The 19366-nt window shown below is 41.0% G+C and overlaps 1 protein-coding gene across 4 annotated transcripts; it reads right to left on the bottom strand.

The window, feature by feature from the left end:
* Positions 1 to 1260: 1260 nt before the first annotated feature.
* trip10a (thyroid hormone receptor interactor 10a) lies at positions 1261 to 19319 on the bottom strand. Of its 4 annotated transcripts, none has more exons than XM_029278686.2 (15): positions 19000 to 19319; positions 12643 to 12758; positions 12067 to 12123; positions 11582 to 11729; positions 10368 to 10430; positions 9956 to 10060; positions 9667 to 9795; positions 8617 to 8763; positions 8334 to 8522; positions 4913 to 4936; positions 4175 to 4284; positions 3815 to 3947; positions 3347 to 3438; positions 3116 to 3249; positions 1261 to 2778 (listed from the first exon to the last, which is right to left on the bottom strand). In XM_029278686.2, the coding sequence occupies exons 1-15, from the start codon at positions 19021 to 19023 to the stop codon at positions 2627 to 2629; spliced, it is 1623 nt and encodes a 540-aa protein (XP_029134519.1). In that variant the 5' UTR covers positions 19024 to 19319; the 3' UTR covers positions 1261 to 2626. The 4 variants fall into 4 exon arrangements, with proteins under 4 accessions (XP_029134519.1, XP_020496577.1, XP_020496578.1 ...); XM_020640921.3 differs by lacking the exon at positions 4913 to 4936 and adding an exon at positions 5205 to 5369; XM_020640922.3 differs by lacking the exon at positions 4913 to 4936.
* Positions 19320 to 19366: the final 47 nt, after the last annotated feature.

Here is a 19366-nt window from a genome sequence, read left to right on the forward strand (position 1 = left end):
TTCAGTACACTGAAAATAATTGCTTTTCCCTCACTAAAATCAGGAGATGGCTAACCAGTTTAATCTCTACTTAACTGACGAGGTAATACAAAAGGCAAAAGCGACACCCACTGGTAGAAAGACTGTATTACACGATGGCGCCATACACGGACGTATCGTCATGTCAAGTCAATTAAAAAAAACACAGCCTTTCCGGAGATGAAAGTCACTCGAAATAACAACTGCGCCAACCTTTACTTGACAGTAAAACATGAAGGTAAGTAAAATTATACAAATATAGCCTACCCCACCCAGCTGAGCAACATTTAAAGTGTTATAAACACTTTTTTAACATAGGTAGGCCTACATTAAAGTACCAGAAACTTACGTTTCGTCATCGATTCAAGACTAGGAATATCACTGCTGGATCTCAGAGGAAGGGACAGAAGAGATGTTATCTCTTTAAATTAAATATCAACTATAATGCGGGGCACACTGAACTTCTGCACTAATGCACTCTTGGTGAACAGGTGAACACACACTGGCGAAACAACGAGGTGCATACATCATCACCCATGAATGCATCAGTAACACACCCTCTTTAGTTAGTATGACCACTGCACACCCACAGACTGACAGCTCATGTTGGGGCAGATCTATTAGACTTAGTATAACACCCTCTTCTGTTCTGAAAAGGTGTGAGTTATACAATACACCTCAGCAAGGAAAATAAACTATCTATGGACAGTTTACTCTGGCAACATAGTTATGCCCTCCCACTCCTCACTGGTCTCAACAGAAACAGGAAAAAGTGAGCAATGAGTGGGTGTTAGGCAGATTTATAGCTCTACGACTATTGGTTATCTGGTTAAGTAGCAAAGGGATCATATTCTTACGTGCTCATTGTGGGGGCGATATAGGAATGAGAGTGGAAAGTTGTGTGTTTTTACAGCTTGATTTTACACCCCAGAAAAAAACACAATAAATGTGAAATTTTGTCAAAATCACATTAGATGTGTTTGATGGCTTTAGAGACCTTATTTTAATAAAGTTCATCAGGGGGCGCTGGTAGCCTAGTGGTTAGTGCGTGCGCCCCATGTACATTCATCCTTCAAGTGGCAGCCTGTGTTTGAATCCGACCTGTGGCTCCTTTACCGCATTTCATCCCGCACTCTCTCCATCCCTTATTTCCAACTCTATCTACTACCCTATTTCTACAATAAAGGCATAAAAAGATAAAAAAATAAATCTTAAAAAAATACAATTTCCAGACCCAATAGACATGTTTTTTTCCAAATATTTATTTGTCCAGAAATGATATTACCGCATCTAACTTTGAAATCTGTTCTACATTTATTTAGTCTTAAAAAATATTTGCATGCAAAAATGGTATATACAAAATGCTCTTAACCAGAAAGGCACCAACGACACATTGCTCCATAACATGAAAAAACAGGATGTGGATCAGCTTGAGAAGGTGTGAAGTAAGCCCAAAAGTAAACTGCATTAGTAACATAATCAGAGTGTAGTTTGTCTCTCACAATGTAACAATCTTTGTTTGAATGGTTAAAGAGCTGATAAGACAATAGTGGTGATGTGATAACTAAAAAATATATTATTTATTACATAAATACAATAGTCTTAAAGGTAACACGTTTAATGTTTGCATTATTTACTCCCTTTCGTGGCTAGGCTGTCCACTATGTGTGCAAGGGTAAAAAGAGCAATGCGAGAACATCCTTAACATAAAGTACAATTTCTCTCAAACTCAAAACTTTTATTTATAAAACATACACATTTGTAATAAATTATTCTTAGTCCAATATTCAGGTTGTTACAATGAGAAAACTACGGTTAAATCCTTGTTACTGCTGCAGTTGAAAACATGAACTGAACTTCCTCTGTGATTGTCTGAACACTGGAGTGTTTGTACTGCTGTGTGCATGAAGAGACGTCTCCACCTAAACTTCACTCATCCCAGGGGACACTCAAGATTTTAAGTCTAACAATGGGCAACGTGAGGGTTTAGTAAATATTCCCAAGTGCCAGTAAAACCAGAAAGTGGCATGCTTGGGACAAATGAGAACTGCAGGTCATTAATTGTAGGTTCAGTCATGTTGTAGGTCAGAGCAGGTCAGGTTTGTTTAGCTGAGGAGAGGTAACTTTCAGAGGTGATATGAACACTCAGTGTAAAGATGTCAGCAGCACTCATCTTCCTCCTTCCTTCTCCTGAACCTCCACTTCTTTGTCTCATCTCCAGGAAGTAATGCCTTATTAGGCTGTGGAGCAAGCACTCGTACAGTGATGGTGCCTAAAGTCCATGCAACACTTTTAACCAAAAACCAAAAGATACTGAGACAATGGGTTAAAAAGTAAAATAACTTTGTGCTTTAAGGTGGCTCATGTATCTAGGTTAACAATTATGTAATGCCAGACATAAGGAACACACTGTAAGCACCATTCCACCGCCCACCTGGGGGTGCTGCTCTCAAAAAACTGAAGCACCTTATTTGGGTCCCCTTCTGGATACACTAGTGGTCCCAGCCCATAGTGCTGTGGCCTCTCTCTTATGATTGGTCCCATTGGAAGAAGTGCATCCAGTTAGACGAGGTGATCATTTCTTCTCTTCTTGCTTCTCACATGCGTGTCATTCAGTAAGGTTGATGGTGACATAAGATGTAGGTATGTAGCCTTCATCCCCATTGTTCCTTCTGACCCGGGTCCAGCCATCCCCTTTGTCCTCCTCCACAACGGACAGTACCTCCCCCTCCTGCATACAGATGGTCCCTTCACTGGCACCTGAAAGAAAAAAACATTTGGTACAATATCCCTGTGCCCACACAAAAAGCCTTTTTTGACATGACATTTTCCTCCAAGTTTGGAAAGTCAAAAGGTTCATTTCTTAGAAAACAGCTTCAATGCAAGATTACGCAACGACTCAATAATTTAACATTTCAAATTCAGTCAAATTCAGATTTCCAGGGGGAGAGCTGTCATGCAGAGGAAAGTGATCTCCTTTATGAAGACATTTGAGAAGTCATCAATTTTTCACATGTGCCAGTCTGCAGAGTTCACTCGCTCTTCATGAAGAGAGATGGAAAGGCAAGCAAATATCGAAAAACAGCCTTTGACATACCGGGGAAGTTGTACATGGCTGTGCATTTCCCAATAGGAGCAGTTAGTTCCTCGTCCTCAAAGTCATCATCGAACTCGGCGTAGATGGCCTGAGAGGGATCAGGAGTGCTTTCATCGGACTGCGCTCCATCAGGGCTGGAGAGTAAAAGAATACATGGGTTTCCAGTTCAGAACAGACCACGCATCGTGTTGCCAAATCACTTCCTTTTATCCAAATTTCCTGTTTACCAACCTGTGCACATCATGAGCTCCATTGTTGTTGTTGAATGTGTGAGTTTTATATCGTAGTGTTTCCCCTCGACCTCCTGCCTCTGCCAGCCATGTCTTACAAAAAAGGAAGCCAAAGTGAAAAGGGGGAAAAGAAAAATGAATATTATTTATTGTGAGATGATTGAAGACTGATGTGTTATTTTTTGTGCCTAACATCAAACACAATGCCTCAGTGGGTTTAAAGCCCCCGCCCCCCCATCTGTGAAGTTCTGAATACTAGGCAGCCTATTATTTATAATATAACAAAGACAACATGACAAATAAATTAGCTTTACAGACCAAAAAGAAATCTAGCTACCTTAATAATACATTTCAGACACCTAACACTCTGATCAATTCATTATAGGTTAGAATAATAAGTCATATAATGTGACAGTTTAGTACTTATGACATCACAAGAAGGATTTTAAAAAACAGAGTCTGGGATTACCTCGTACTTGTTGAGCTCTCCTCTGAGCCGCTCTATATTTTGGGATGTCTGGTTGATCTGGGATGCCAAACTCGCTGGGTCTCCCATCTGAGGATTCTTCTCATACACATCTTTCATCTTCCCCAGGGCCTCGCTGAACATGGGAGGGAGAAACAAGGGAGGAAAGGGGAAAGTGACTTTCAGTAGAAATTGGTTCCCTGCAGAGCTCAGGGCTGTGTAAACAATTCAAACACTCACACAGACACCCCAGAGTTATTCACACAGTAATGTGCACTGCAGGAGTATTGTATCCACACTTCTAACAGATCTGCCTATTAATACGCAAAAGGTTACCCACAGATACACACTAACTGCACACACCTCTGATCTACTTCCTTTTGCAGTTCTTTGCTGATTTCCTCCCGTCTCTGTTGTAACCTCTTCCGGCGCTGCTCTGGAGGAAGATGGGTGAAGTCCTCTGTCACTGTGGGCTGCAAGAGTTCACAAAAAGGGTGTATTAATGCTGAGTTTCAGCTCACACATAACCACAGTTACCAGAAACACACACCTCAGGAGGAGCACAGACCCTGCTGTTTAAGTTCAGCTCAAAGGACAATGTTTGGCTGACACGACATTAGTTTCAAATCTCCCAGATACTTGTCTTTTAGGCTTTAAATTCAGTTAAAAAGTAGTTCATGTCTGACAATGAGCTGAACCCAAATCCACCAAACACCCTAGAAAAACATCCCAGCCCTCTCATATGACTTTATATTTGCAACTTTTTTAAACCAATTTTCTAAAAAATAAAAAAATAAAAAAACCTTTATCGATAATGTGAGCCAGGAAAGACCAGACAAATGAGACATTTGGTAAAGAGATATTCAGTTTCCCCTTGTGCTCCCCAGCGGTCATCCCTTACTCCACCACCAGGTGGCCACCTCTTCAATACAAATCAGGAGTCAGAATGTTTGCCACAAAGCATGAGCCTTGGGATTGTGCACATCCATTTCTTTAAACACAGTTATCCAAATTAGATGAGCGGAAGTTGTACAGAAGGGGTGGCCATTTTTGTTTGTCACAAAACTGAGATGCCCACACCAGCTTTGATGTGCGTATTACCATGATTCTCTCTGGAGTAAACTTCTGAGGGGAAAAGAAAGAGTTTGTGTAAAGAAACATCTAAATCTAAATCTAAACATCAAATATGGTTCTTCGTCCCCCTAACTGATAACATGTATAAATATCAAGAAAAGCAAGAGAGCCATTGGGATCAATAATATCAATGCTATGTTATTAATAAGGTTAATGTCCCTTTTCTTTAAAGGAATTCAGTCCTTTATGGGGAGGGGGGGTGGGGGGGCTGGTGTGTCAAGGTCTACTGGAACCCAAACCTTTTCCAAATGTGACTCACCGATCTCCTGAGCGTCCGGAAGGAAGAGATTCTGGGTTTGACTGTCTTATTGATCTCCTTCAAACAGTACGACAGAGGGTCCCGGCCGAACTTGGGGGAAGGGGGTCCGTTAGCGAGCGAGGGGGCAGGGGGTGTGGTGAAAGGTGGGAGCAAAGAGGGAGAGAGCTGGGGTGGGGCGACACCAAAGCACCAGCACCCGAGCATGAGGTATGCAGAGCAGGGGGGGGGGGGGGGGGAGGAGGATGTAAAAAACAAAAATGGTGGAGACGGGGGAGGACAACAAGGTGAAAAGGGAAAGAAAAAAACACCATCAACACCTGAAAGCACACCACAAAGCCAGGAAGACAACACTGGAGCAAACCCAGCACAGAAAAACCTGAGAGCTTGAATGCACAAACACACTTTGGTTTCTTTAGTGTCCATCAATAAACAGTTATAAATAAACAAACAAACAGAAAGACAGCAAGCAACAAACAACATTCCTCTACCTGTAGAACCACAGCAGCCCAACACCAGCAGCCAGGTTGAAGGCTAGCAGGGCCTAAAGGTAGGAGCTGGTGAAGCCAACTGCATTAAACCAAGCGTGCTTTAATTGGTCAATCTTTTTGCAAAGTGTAGCAACCTAGCTTTTATAATTTGTGATATTTAACTATACCATTATTATAGGAATATAGTGACAATATAATGAAACTTTAAAACTTAAGTTACGAAACATGAATAAAAACAAGCAGATGAAAGTTTGAAGCGCTGCCGAAAATATGGCGCTCAACATTTTCTGCGTGTATTAAAGGAGCTACTTGTTGCTTCTGAATGTACAAAATTGCTTTTTAAAGCTCCTGTGAGGAATTTTTGGTTTGTGTTGATTTTTGCGCCGCCCTGTGGACATAGCTGGACATGTCTCTCCTGGTCTGGTCCTGTACATGTCCAGCTTTGTGTTTCCTAAATCTCTTTCTCCTTTATATGAATGTAATTTGTAAATTCCCCCGTTGTGGGATAAATAAAGGATTATCTTATCTTAATTTATTCAGGTCGTTATGAAACTTAGCCTTGAAAAATGTACACAAAGGAGTTTTCTTCTGCAGCAACCTGGACAACACTTTATCTGACAAATACCCAGGAAACAGGGTAACAGGCACAATATAGTACCGATCAATCGTCTCTCTATTGTTCTGATTTTGCTTTGGGCAGTCAATACGAGGCATCAGTATTAATTATAGTCCGTTTCAAAACCTGAAACAGTTTCAAAAAACTCCTCACAGGAGCTTTAAAACTTGTTCTCTTCAACAGGTCAAATGTGTCATAATTAAACAACAACTGATTTCCATTTCTTGTGTATGGGCAGGCTTATGATAAAATATTAGCCTTGTTTAAAGATAGAACAGTTCACACAGTCAACAAAACTATGTAAAGTTTTGTAAGCAACATTCCTGTGCATCGAGAGTGAACATTATCAGAAATATATTTAGCATAAATGACGGGAATGATAGCATTAACTTTAACAACAAAAGCCTAGTTATTAAAAAAACATATTCCTCAAGCTGTATTTGCCAACTGGCTCAGTAGGATCCAACCTATGCTATGCTGAGTGTGACCTATATAGATAAAATACCACGGCATATAGGGTGCCGTTGTTATAAATAGCCTGCTTGATTACCAGAGTGTCAGACGTGCAGATAGTTGGGGGGTCGTTTAATAAATGCCCTCAATGACCTCTGAAAAAGAGGTTAAGTTGAAAACATGCCTGAAGTGATCTTCATTAACTATCAGTCTTTGTGGGAACATGGGGGTGGGCTCTATTAGCTAAATTACACAGGAGACTGATGTCTTCTAGTCTTCAATAGTGAGGGGTTTAAAACAGCCCTACAACAGGATCCCTTGTGTAAATACTAAGAGCTGGAAGTACAGCACTATAATTATGTGAACATGTACTGGCTGGGTGCTACTTTTCTCAAGAGTTATGGGAACCTAAGTACAGGAGGGCTGCGGAGAACGCAAATGTTTAAGTGGCCAGGCATAAACCAAAAGCTCACCCGGGCCAGTGAAGCCAGCCTCCTATTCATACTGCTACAGGCCTAATTGGGAGAGCATGACTGATGACACAGAGTAGTGTGCCACACACATACACAGAACAGGAAGGGTGCACAGCCGAGCACAGCCAGTAAGACATGCAGAGAGAAGAGAGGCGCTGAACAAGCAAACACTGCGAGGGAAGAAAGAAGGGATCATTCAGAGCTGGGGCAGGAGGAGGAGTGGGGGGGGGGGGGGGGGGGGGGGGGGGGGGTGTTAGCTGCTATGTGGTCAGCTACTCATATCACCAGTTAGTTACATACTGGACCTCAGTGAGATACAATCTGTGATTTAAGATGAAGTGAAGCTCTTTTGGACCCAAATAACACTGATGTGTGGTTAAACCTGATCCAGTTTGTTACTGATCTGGTAAACCTTGTTGCTTCCTGATTGTTCATACAAAGATGTTATTGTGTTATTGTGATGTGAGACATAATGCCAGTTTCTGGGAAGCATAATGGCAGCAGTGTGTTTGTGGATGCCTGTATAGGAAAATTCAATGTTGTTTGGGCTCTGTGCTGATGAAAGCACAAGCACTGCAGAATGCTGACTGCCAGTTGACCTATTGGAAACCACACTGCAGAAAGAGACGTGTGTGAGTGTGTGTGTGTGTGTATGTGTGTGTGTGTGTGTGTGTGCATGTGTGCGTTCGTGTGTGTGTGTGGAGGGGGAGGGGGCAGAGTCATGCAAGGACCTGTTCTAGAAGTGGCGGGGTGCATTTGAGTTCATGTACAATACAATGAGAGAGGTTCATGCACGATTACATATATGTGTGCATGTGTGTGGTTTGTGTGTGTGTGTGTGTGTGTGTGTGTGCGTTTATGTAGCCACAACCACAGCTCCATCATGATCACTCTCTGTAGGGGGAATGTTCTAGTCCTGCCTGCTACCTCTAGCGCTCGAACATTGTCACCTGCTGCCCACCATATTCTCAATCTTGTTGCTGTTACATATGGAGGGTGTTGCTAGTTACACATTGCCAAACAGTTCATCTATTTCAGTGTGATGTCATTCATTGAGCTGAATCAGCCTGATGTTCTCGGTATTTGTGTAACTTCCTACCTTACTCCTTTTGCTAAAGAGCCAAAAGTTTTTGCTCTTATTCTTTGACAGAAGCTCCATGGGGCCTTTGGGTGTACCCAAGCTGCTGTCGGATGAGGCTCTGTTGATGCCTTGACTGTAGTCTTCAAACTCTAAATCCCCAGGACGTTCAAATCCGGACTTGTTCTGCTCTATTACAACCATGGAGTCCTGCATCGGAAACAAACATGGATTAGAATCAGTCAATAAATCTAGCGTTGTCACAAAGCCATGCTGCATTTTGAAACCTTTGAGACTGACTTACATTCCTCTCATTAACGTTAGTGCCTGCTTTAGTAATGCCTTCCAGGCACTTGCCAATGATTGGCATCACATGCTTCTCTGTGTCTGAAAACAAGACGTAGCCTTGTGCCAACTTCCGTACTCGCCTCTCATCCAGATCCTGCAACTTCTAGAAATCAGACAACAGCAGCTGTTTAGACACTGCAACTATTAGGGTTGACAAAGTGCAGAACCTACAGCCCACAAAATAGCGTGCATCAGCATTTTTAAAGTAGAAGATTTATTTATGAAGACAAAATGTATTAGATCATGCTTTGTAAAAAAAATCTCAAAGCCAGAACTTAAACCTATGTAAGAGTTACACTAAATACACAGATTTAAAAAAACCCATTTCTAACCAAGAGGTCCGGTTTGATTGTTACCCTTGGCACCCCAACAGAAGGGTACCAACAAAGTAGGACAGTACGGATCCCTTATTTTGGTACCAATCCCAACTTTTGAAGGTGGAAATAAATAAATACCCAATAAATGGGTACCGTACCAAACTGAACTGGGGCTTTAGACTTTGAACCAAAAAGAGTGCTAATTATAAAAACAGGGTAGATTTTGTTTTATCATTTGAAACTATTAACAAAAGAAGATGGGGCTGGGCGATTAATCAAGTTTTTTGGCTTCTAATGAAACGATTAATGCATGCAGGGTTGAGCTCATTTTGTCCAAAGGCTTTTCATGTGTGGTAAAGTAAAGTGTTTGTTGTTATATTTTGTCTATAAGAGCACATCACCACGACCTCAAAACATTATTATTATATCATTATTTATATATATTTCAATTGGTTCCTTAATTGCTTCTTTTTCAAAATGTTCAGAAGGTTTCAGTTCATTAATTCATGTCATCCAGATGTTGCAAAATCAATGTTGTATCAATTTTAAAATAATCCTGATTATGAGTTTTGCCATAATCGAGCAGCCCTACAAGAAGTTGAGCAACATCTTTCCCCACTAATGGCAGTGTTCGATGGATAGTTCATTTAAAAGTCAACTGTAGGTTAATGTTGATATATGTCACTTACATTAAAAATGAGTGGCATATCATTAAAATAGAACTGGTTCTGCTCCTTGTTGAACTTCTGAAGCTGAGCAGCGTAGTCGTTCTTACAATCCTCCGCTATGTGTGCTCTCATATGAGCCTGCTGTTTGGCCTGGAGTCCACACACACACACACACACACACACACACACACACACACACACACACACACACACACACACACACACACGGTTAACCAAGTGCATCTGATTCTAACTTTTGATCATGGTGAACAGTCTTTGAGATGCAGATTTTATTTCCCCCCTCTCTTACTTTTTCAACGTCTGCCTTTGTGGCGTTGATGTCTTGATCAGTCTTCTCTGCATACAGTGCTGCTCGATCCGCTTCTCTCCATTCCCTCTCAAAGCGCTTTTTACTCTGATGTAGAGAAAACGAGAGGGAACACATTCAGTTCATTCAGTTAAGTGAGGTCATTGCATGAATGCAATCTGAGGAGGTTCTTTCTATTTTGAGTAGTTGTTGGTTGTTTTTTTTTTCTTTCTTTCTAAAGAAACGGATTAGGGAGGTTGGGCATGTCGGGATTGTTACATTACATTTCCAATCATAACTAAATAGCTCTTGATTAATGTCAGGAGTTTATAATAAGAAACTGCTTTCCCCTCTGTCCATCTGGTTTTACTTGAGTTAAATATAGCCACCTGACCAACCACATTCAATGACTTACACTGTCAAGCTGCTTGTAGGTGCTCTCCAGACTCTGCTGGGCCTTCTTGGCCTCCATCAGATACTGTAGACATTCATAAAAATAGACCGAGTGAGAGGAGGAGGGGGTCAGATGACAGACAGAGAGAGAGAGAGACAGCCATGCACAGGGGCGGACACAGAATAAACAAAGACCTCCAAAAGCCACACAATATAACAGACAAAAAAAACAAATACCAGTGTGTCTGTTTGAGACATCACGTCTGCAGTGAGAGTCTGTGCGCGGCTGTAGTGCTCTGCAATCCAGTGGGAGAAAAGCCAATTCATTGGTTCAGACCATACATCCCCCCTGAGACACTAAGTAAGGCTTCTTCTCTTCCACAACAGTGAGAGCTCCACTCCTCCTACAAGTCTCCCTCTCTGTTTCTCACACTCTTTAAAGCATCTTCTCACTTCTGCATGCTGTTCACTCTAAATGGTACTGTCATCCTGCATATTTTCAGTCTGAAGGCATAACAGTATAGAGAACATTAACTCTGCGATGACTGGCCCGTTTACAGACTGGTCAAGAAACTGAATTATTAATGCAGAACTATTTTTATGTAATAATACAAATCATCTTGTTGGTCTTTTTCAAGCAAAAATGCAAAATAAAGCAAAAGTTACAGCCGCCATGACAGATTCGCAGTGACAGACACAACATGTTTGTCGTTGCCGTGGAAACACTGGATGTTACGTCTAAGATCGCTGCATAAGGAAGCGTGGACTGCCACTGAAAGCTGACTTACTGCCGACTTACTTACTCCGGTATGTGCTGATGTGATAAAATCGTCATGGAAATTATACTTGGATACATCGTCGGTAAACATATTCTCTTCCTCAGGTCGGTTAAGCCCATTCGTCTTAACTAGAGTCAAATAGGAGTTTGTTTTCATTGGTTTGGGGGGAGGTAGCAGAGAGAACTCCCATGATTCCCCGCCTTCCTCTACGTCATCTTTTTGTTACTGTTTTGATTGAGAGCCCCCTGGCGGCAGAATTTAAACTGTGCGTTTAAATGAGCCTGAACACAGCGTACTACACGCTTATTTTCTCATGTCAAATTTCATATTCACCTGTTGGCAAAATTGTGTGTAACCAAACAAGCTATACTGAATTCATTTGGCATAAATGCAGATGCAAATATGGACTTTAAGCCTGACGCAGTGCAGTCCTGGGTCCACTCCTTTTCAAGCTCACCGTCTTCCTCTCCTGCTTGATGTCCTGCAGGTACTTAGTGAGATCGATGCAAATGTTCATCATCATGTTCTCTGCGATGAGCTCTCGCTGCCCTGCGTAGTCGTTCATCTCGTTCAGGATTTCCAAAAAGGACTGATAGCTTGACAACCTACCGTTTAAGAGGAGGAGAGAAGGGAAAGGGTGGAGCGATCAGAGCACGGTGATTGGACCAGTGATAAGACGATGCATACACACACAGGCTCAACAAGGAGGCAGCAGAGGGCCAAATCATAATAAGAGGCTTGGGATTTCATTTTTTCTGCTTCCTTCGTGGGGCATTTTTAACAGAAGTTGAAAACTACAGCATGAATGACTAAGCGTTTCAAAAAATTGAGACTTATTTGCATTTTAAGCTGAAATTATTGTGCAGTTCATGTAAGTGAAAATAGTGAACCACGTAAAATTTTACGGTTTTCTTTAGAGGCAGGCTTCACACAGTGGCTCACCTGCACTCTGGTTCATCTTTGCTGCTTCGTTTTAGGTTGTATTTCTTCGAAAGGTTCCTGTGGACAGTAAAAGGGCGTCAAACAAATGGGAAGACAGGCATGCAAAAGGAAAAGATGGATGACAGCTTAAGAAAGCTCACAAAATTAAACCTACTCTCATATGACCACAGATGTTTTATACAATAGGAGTCAAAGCAAAAGTCTGCTATGAACACATTTAAATAGCTGTCCTTCATTCTTTCACTCCGCTTCTGACCACTTCCTGTCTATCATGTGCCAGTCTGCTCCCACTTCCTCTCCTCTCCAGCAAAGCTCAGCAGCTCTGCGCCAGATGTGGGCCCGCAAACTGGGACACAACTGGGAGGGAGAGAGAGAGGGAGAGAGAGAGGGAGAGAGCGAGCGAGCACACCGCAGGGGGAGAATGAGGCCAGTGTTCTTGAGACAAGTTTGATTCAGTCCCAGAGTTGTCATAAGACTCCACAAACATTTCACAAGCAGTCTTCTTACGTGGACACAAACACACACATACGCTTTGAGCAACACACAAGCATTTGAGGCGACGAGAGCTCGGCCTACCTTAGTTGTTTGGCATAGTTTTGCTCAACCTCCGTCCTCTCTTTTACAAATTTCACATACTTCTCCACCAGCTCCAGGCCAGACTGTGAGTGCTTCTCAATGATGTCATATTGATCCTGGAGAAGGAAGCATGAGAGGCAAATAAGGAGAGGATATTTAGCCAACACTGGGATTCAGAACATGGAGTCACTTCTGGATCATAACTGAGGTGTTCTGGTTGAGTTTGAGGCTATCTAAATTTATCCTAAAAGAAGGCTCAAAATAAACACATCCATGTGTGTTAGACTGCATGAATGCTCTCCATGTGGGCAAAAAAATATCATCTTGGCAATGGTGCAGGGAGAGGACAGTCAAAGGACACAGGGGTCACAGGCAGGAAAACAGGACATGTTTTTCTTATTGTCGTACTTCTATGTGCATAGAATTAGCTTTACAAGGCCCTGATTAATGTTGATTCTTGACCTATTTATGGACATAACTTTTCATTTAGAGACCATTTAGCACAGTGCAGCTAAATATGCTGACTTTTCCTTTCAGTTTTATTCCGTATGAAGGAGGGATTTCACGTTCCTCATACTTCTTTGTTCCTTATTCTGTAGAGCACTTCCCGACACCTTCAAGCTCGGACAAGCCTGTTAGGAGTGTGAGACGAGATTTAAGCAAATCTTCTCTCGCTCTACAATCAAAACATTTCCCCCTCAGCTTTCTGTACTGCCGTAGCTGCTGCTTTTCAGAAGGGGGGGGGGGGGGTGTTGATGAAAGGGGATTTCTGACAAGTTTGGCCTCGTTCTGATGAACCCTATAGCCTTCAGGTAAAAACAGAAGAGACACCAAATAAACGATGGACAAATGAATGGGACAAAGTTTAGCCTCTGTCTCTGAAACACACTTTGAAGAAAGAAATGCCTGTCAGCCATCAGCACAATAACATCTAACCAATAGGCAACGTAAGAGGGTTAAATTAGGATTATTACTTACAGAACAGAAGTCATAGTAGTCATTACAGCTAACAGATTTTCCGATGTCCTACACTGGTTTTCTAAGCAACAAATGTTCCTCATAAATGATTGAACGTCTTGTATTTGAAAGAAGAGTACAGAAAAAACAGACAGTTTCCAGTGGCTGTGGCTACAGCTCAAATGTTGACTTTCTTAAGTGTTTACTGTGACCTTGTTTTTCTTTTGGACAGATTTTTATGCAAGCAAAAGTAGTCTACATCCAGTTAAACCTCCCCATGTCAACAGAACAGAAAATGAATGATGGTAAATGGTACATGGAGGTGAGCTTGTATAGCACTTTACTAGTCTCCTGACCACTCAAAGCACTTTTTACACCACATTCTCACACTGATGGCAGAGGCTGCTGTGTACAGTGTTCATCAGAAATAACCTATTATCCCATTCAAAACACATTCACACACTCCACTGACGCAGCAGTGGGAGCAATTGGGGGTTCAGTGTTTTGCTCAAGGCCACTTCACAATGTGATGTGACTGCAGGAGCTGGGGATTGAACCCCTGACCTTCAGGATGAGAGATGACCGACTCTACCAACCGAGCCACAGCCGCCCACTAATTATTAGAATGAAAAACAAATAATCCAGAAACAGATTCAGACTATGTGAAGACATAACACTGAGCTGTAATCTAACCGGGACAGAGTAAGTAGGAATAACTGTGTTGTGTTACAAAGTGTTGGTATAAAGAAGCCTGGCCTATAACATACAGGGCATGGAGGTCCAGGCCTCATCTGCCCTTGTCAAAATCAGAGAAGCTTTTGTACAACTTGCTGCAACATGCCACGATGTGTCAGATGACGGGTATGAAAGAAGGAAGTTAAGATTTGCAGATTTGTTCCAGATAAACAACAGTTCTGGATTCATGGTCAACTAACCCTTTGCTTCTTCTTAATGTCTTCTCTTACTGGTTTTACTATTTTTATCTTCTTCTACTTCTTACTGTCTTTTATTTATGGTCTTATCTCGTATTTATGCTCATATCTTAATCTCCTCTTGTGTTTTAACTTGGTAATTTCTTATCTTACTTACTTTGTCTATTTATGTTTCGTATTTATAGTTAATTTTTATTTTTATTAATATTATAGTTTTGGGTTTTTTGATCCTTTAACCACTTGTTTTTATTTCCTTTACTGCGCTTACCTTCTCATTGCTTTTTATTTGCTTTTATCTCTTAGTTTCTTACATCTTTTTAAATCTTTGGTCCTCTTGGTCTCAGCTCATGTTGTTGGGTTCTTGTGTTCCTGGGTTCTTATGATGGTTCTTATGATGGTTGGGTTATATATGTCTGGTTGTGTATCGTGCACTTTGGGTTCTTTTCTGTTGAATTGTTTTTAATTATTTTTGGTATTTTGCATCTGTTATATTCTTACTGTTGTTAATGTTTTTCTGTGTTTAGTTTGCTTTGTTCTTGCTGTTTGTCAAAGCACTTTGTAAACCTGTGTTTTTAAAAGGTGCTATATAAATAAAGTTATTATTATTATTATTATTATTATTATTTGCACCCCTGCACACACTAAAGCTGCACACTGAAAACACAATAAAGTGACTAGTTTTACATTTCTTACTAGGACACTATCAGTTTTTAAAGGTATAATACATAGATTTTCTGGGGAGTTTCATGTCCATGATACATTTTTCTACAACTGTCCTGCACTTTGACATCTTAAATATATGATATTATTATTCAGAAAATACTCCAGCTGGTGCTGCTGCCTGGTTCCAGTTTTCTTTGTTATTCATTCCATTGCTCAGTGTTATCGCTCAAAAACGGCACTAATTTCATTTTAGCAGCTTTTTTTTTTATTCTGCTGGGTTTTTTTTCACTTTATTGTTAAACACTTTGAATTACCCTCCTTTTATAGTAAATTATACACAAGTCCAATTATCATTATTTTTTTCATCTTCTTGCATCAAAGGCTGTATTATGCGATGTCGGGGCTTTTTTGTCAGGAATATTGTGAGGAAAATGTGTCACAGTGGGGTGCCAAAAACAGGTTTTCACCCACCAACAATTTTCACACCAGGGAGTAACTACACATTTTAATGGATTGTCCTCCTGTGGCTTCTTTTGACAATAGCATAATGGCTTTTCTAAAATATGTCTCACTCAGGACTATGACTGATGAAGAGAGCAGAATGACTGTCCCAACATTTTACCCCATAAGAACAAAACAAATGTGTGTTTGTAACCTTATGTGAATCATTCCTATACAGGTTATATACATTTTCTTGGTGAAGGTATAACCTTTAACTGGTTTCATTTTGATCTATGCAGGGCGGACAGCGGGTGTTGTTAGACATAACAAATGTCTACTGTCATGTGTGTCTTATAAGCTGCGACTGGATGCTTTGAATATTCCTCGGGATCATTAAAGTATATCTATCTATCCATAATCACATGTAGTTTACTCAGAATTACATTTCAGAATGTTTCCGAGTTATAGATTTCTTCCTTTTGATAAAAAAAAAAAAGTTGGTAGTGTGTTAACTGTAAAGCACGACTGATATGTGATTTTTGGGGCCGATATCAACAATAATTGTCATAATAATAACAATATTGATGTTTGGGAGAGGAAAAAATCCTATACCGATATATCGGCCAATATTTTACTTAGATCTATGTTTTATCTGTAGATATAGATATCTATATACGCTTTTATTGTGTTGATCCCTCAAATGCAGTTATCAAACACTTGTGGAAAAGAATATACAGCATAATGATGAGAAGATGGTCACTCAGCTGGAAAGTAACTGCTCATGACTTGCATCACGTGATAATACTTTGCTGGTTAAAGAGAACTGCTAGTTTAAAACAATTAATCTCAAATGAAATGCTATTTGATTAGTGAATACATCTAGTATTATCAGCACATATCTGTGATAAAATTAGCCGATACCAATAGTCACTGGATATGCTCAAACCACCCGATATTATCGCCTGGCCGATTAATCGGTCGGGCCCTTCTGCACTCTGAGCATGCAATATCTACCAATATTAAACATTAGGTTACTTCCAATGCCCTTTTATCAAATAGCAGGAAAAAAAATAGAAAGTGATGACTTCTGTAATGTAAGTGTGACAGCTATAAAAACAACACTGTGCCCCGGTTAAAGAAATGCCTGCTTTAATAAAATGATCTAAAAACCAACCATTCAGTGAGCAAGGACACCATGATTGTCTCCTTGAACATCAATGAGTGTCACATTTTAGCTATCAAAAACTATCCAAAGCCACAGTCAAAGTACTATATCACTGTAAGCTGGTTTTGTGCTCAATTTCATTACTCCTGCTGACGTTTAAATGCTCAATCAGCTGATTGAACATGTTTCATTATTACTTCAGCTCTTCTTCCACTTGAAAAGTTTTGAGTCACTTTCATTGATTGTAATGCGTTCTTGGGAACACTGAATAGCATCAGTTGCACATCTTCACCTTCCCCCATTTCCACTTATTTGCTGCGTGAAGTATTCTAAATTTGCCCTGGTAAAAGTAGAACTAGGAGCACCATACACAATTTTTCATTTGCAAACGTTTACGACACACACTATTGTTTAATAAAAGAAAGTCTTAAAATGTATTGTCCAAAATGGTTTCAATTATCTTAAGACACACTTAATCTTCCCATACTTCCAGTAATACCAGCAAGGAAATGGCAACACAGTGATTGCAACATAACTTCTTAATAAGTCAGCCTGAAAGTCACCGACCTACAAGGCTTGGGTGGATGTTTCACCCCTGAGTCACCCCGTCTTCTAGAAAGAGAGCGGCCCAGCCCTGTTAGACCTGCCCCATTATCAAGTCTGGCTATCACAGCTAATGCCCAGACACTGCCTTCACACTGTGTAAACTTGTGCCTTAAAATAGCCACTGGATTAACAGCAATCAGGGGACAGATGCCACAGAGCTGACTTTGCCTCAGGGATGACTCTCAAGCCAAACATTACCCGAACCAATTATGCCTCCAGGGCTTTGTCTAGCCCAACAAGGTGAGGCTATACAGGTAAACACACAGTACAAAAAAAAACTTTTTTAACAATGCATTCAATAACTCGTATTCCACACTGACAAAAAGGGCTTCTGTGTAGGTATTTAGTTTACAAAACATGATACAACTCTACGTGATGAACAGGAAGGACTACAGAGAGCCTCTGATTAATAACGGGGTGCAGTTTTTCCTCTAACTCATCAAAGTAGGGCAAAACTAATTAGGCTGTTGCACCGGCATGTAGGATTGAAGAGGGACACTGGATGAGGCCCAGGGGGAGACTCTGAAATTAGGTCACAACCCTCCATTTTACATATCCAGGTTCCCTGCATGGGAATGTGAGTGTTTGCAAATGTGTGGCTTTATTGCGACGGTACAGTGTAGTTGCACATGAAGTGTATCAGTCATTGAGTTTATGTAACATGGGGACTTTTCAACAGCCTGTACACTAGAGCAACTTGGTTTGTTTTGATAGCATTCCACATCTTATCTGACTTCCAGCTAAAGAAGCTGATTTCAATCACTATATTGATTTATTGGCTCTGCATTGTCCTAATGAATCAATTTAAATCAGTGTCCCTTCAGTGAAGCCATTACTCATGGCACTCAGGTAGACACATGGGTCACTAGATATTCATTGGTGAAGCTTCCTTTCATCGCAAATGACATCATCTGATTTCATCCCTATGGTAGCAAGGAGTGCCAGAGCGTAAACAGTGAAGCATCACACTGCAGGTACAACCCACTTCAGCACACCTAACACGCTTTCGAAGCTGACAGTATCCAGACCAAATAGTATCCTGACCTTTTACAATCCAACAACATTCTTATTCATACAGGTCAAATAGTTGCTAGAAATAGACTACGAGGCTACTTGACAACGTTGCCTCCGATTCTTCTGATTCTAAAAACAACCTGCGCAGGTGATTTAGATCTGGAAGAAGTTTTGAATAGCAGTAAGTGTTTGCCTCGTGCTCTTCATAAATCCCACAATGTAACGTTACATCTTTCCCTCAGAATCCAAGATCCAAACAAAAACAAAAGCATCGGATTAATGTGCAATACTAATCCAAGACTCAAACTCCTTCAATCATCTTAAAAGCAACAATGTTGGCATTGAGCTTAAGCTTGCCTTCTCTTTGTTTCAACTTCCAAACGCTAAAGAAATCTGTCCGAAGTCGGAACCGTGTTCCTGAATGCACCGTCTGGCAGCTCCAGAGTCTTCTGCACACATTTGTTCTTCAAAAACATGACGTTCACCGTTACCGGACTTTATGTAAGTAATCGCATTATGGCTTTCCCTGACAGTAGTTAGGCTATGACCCCCCGAAAGCGAACCAGAGGACAAACTCACCCAAAGGTCTGTGCCCCAGTCCATGTTCAGCCTGTTGGCCAAGCTGTGTGACTCCCCCGAATACAAAGAACTTCTCCAAAGTTATCCCAGCAGCAGCTCGGAGGAGGAGGACGGCCCTGCGACCTACAATAATCCCGACGTGATAAATCAGTCGAAATCACTTCGCACTCTGTTTTGGATTTCTTTAACGAATAACATATGCCAGCATCTTAATTCGCTAATTAACTTGGGCTATGAGCCGTTTGTCGAGTTTTTCTAAATATGTTTCATAGCGAAGGAAAGAGGGATAAACTAGCTTTCATATCCGCGTCACTCCCAAATCCTAAATCTTAAAGGGCCAGCGCACACAGCCTCGGGCGGCGCAGGC

The sequence above is a fragment of the Labrus bergylta genome, chromosome 16, assembly GCF_963930695.1.
Source record: "Labrus bergylta chromosome 16, fLabBer1.1, whole genome shotgun sequence".
Lineage (NCBI taxonomy): Eukaryota > Metazoa > Chordata > Actinopteri > Labriformes > Labridae > Labrus > Labrus bergylta.

Bases quoted from the DNA above. Each gene is read 5' to 3' on its own strand.
- trip10a (XM_020640921.3), bottom strand. From the start codon at position 19,023: ATGGACTGGGGCACAGACCTTTGG. The intron at 3,250-3,346 runs GTTGGTAAACAG...TTTACTCTCCAG, and splicing joins GGAGCTCATGATGTGCACAG to CCCTGATGGAGCGCAGTCCG. The intron at 2,779-3,115 runs GTATGTCAAAGG...TTTTTCTTTCAG, and splicing joins AGCCATGTACAACTTCCCCG to GTGCCAGTGAAGGGACCATC.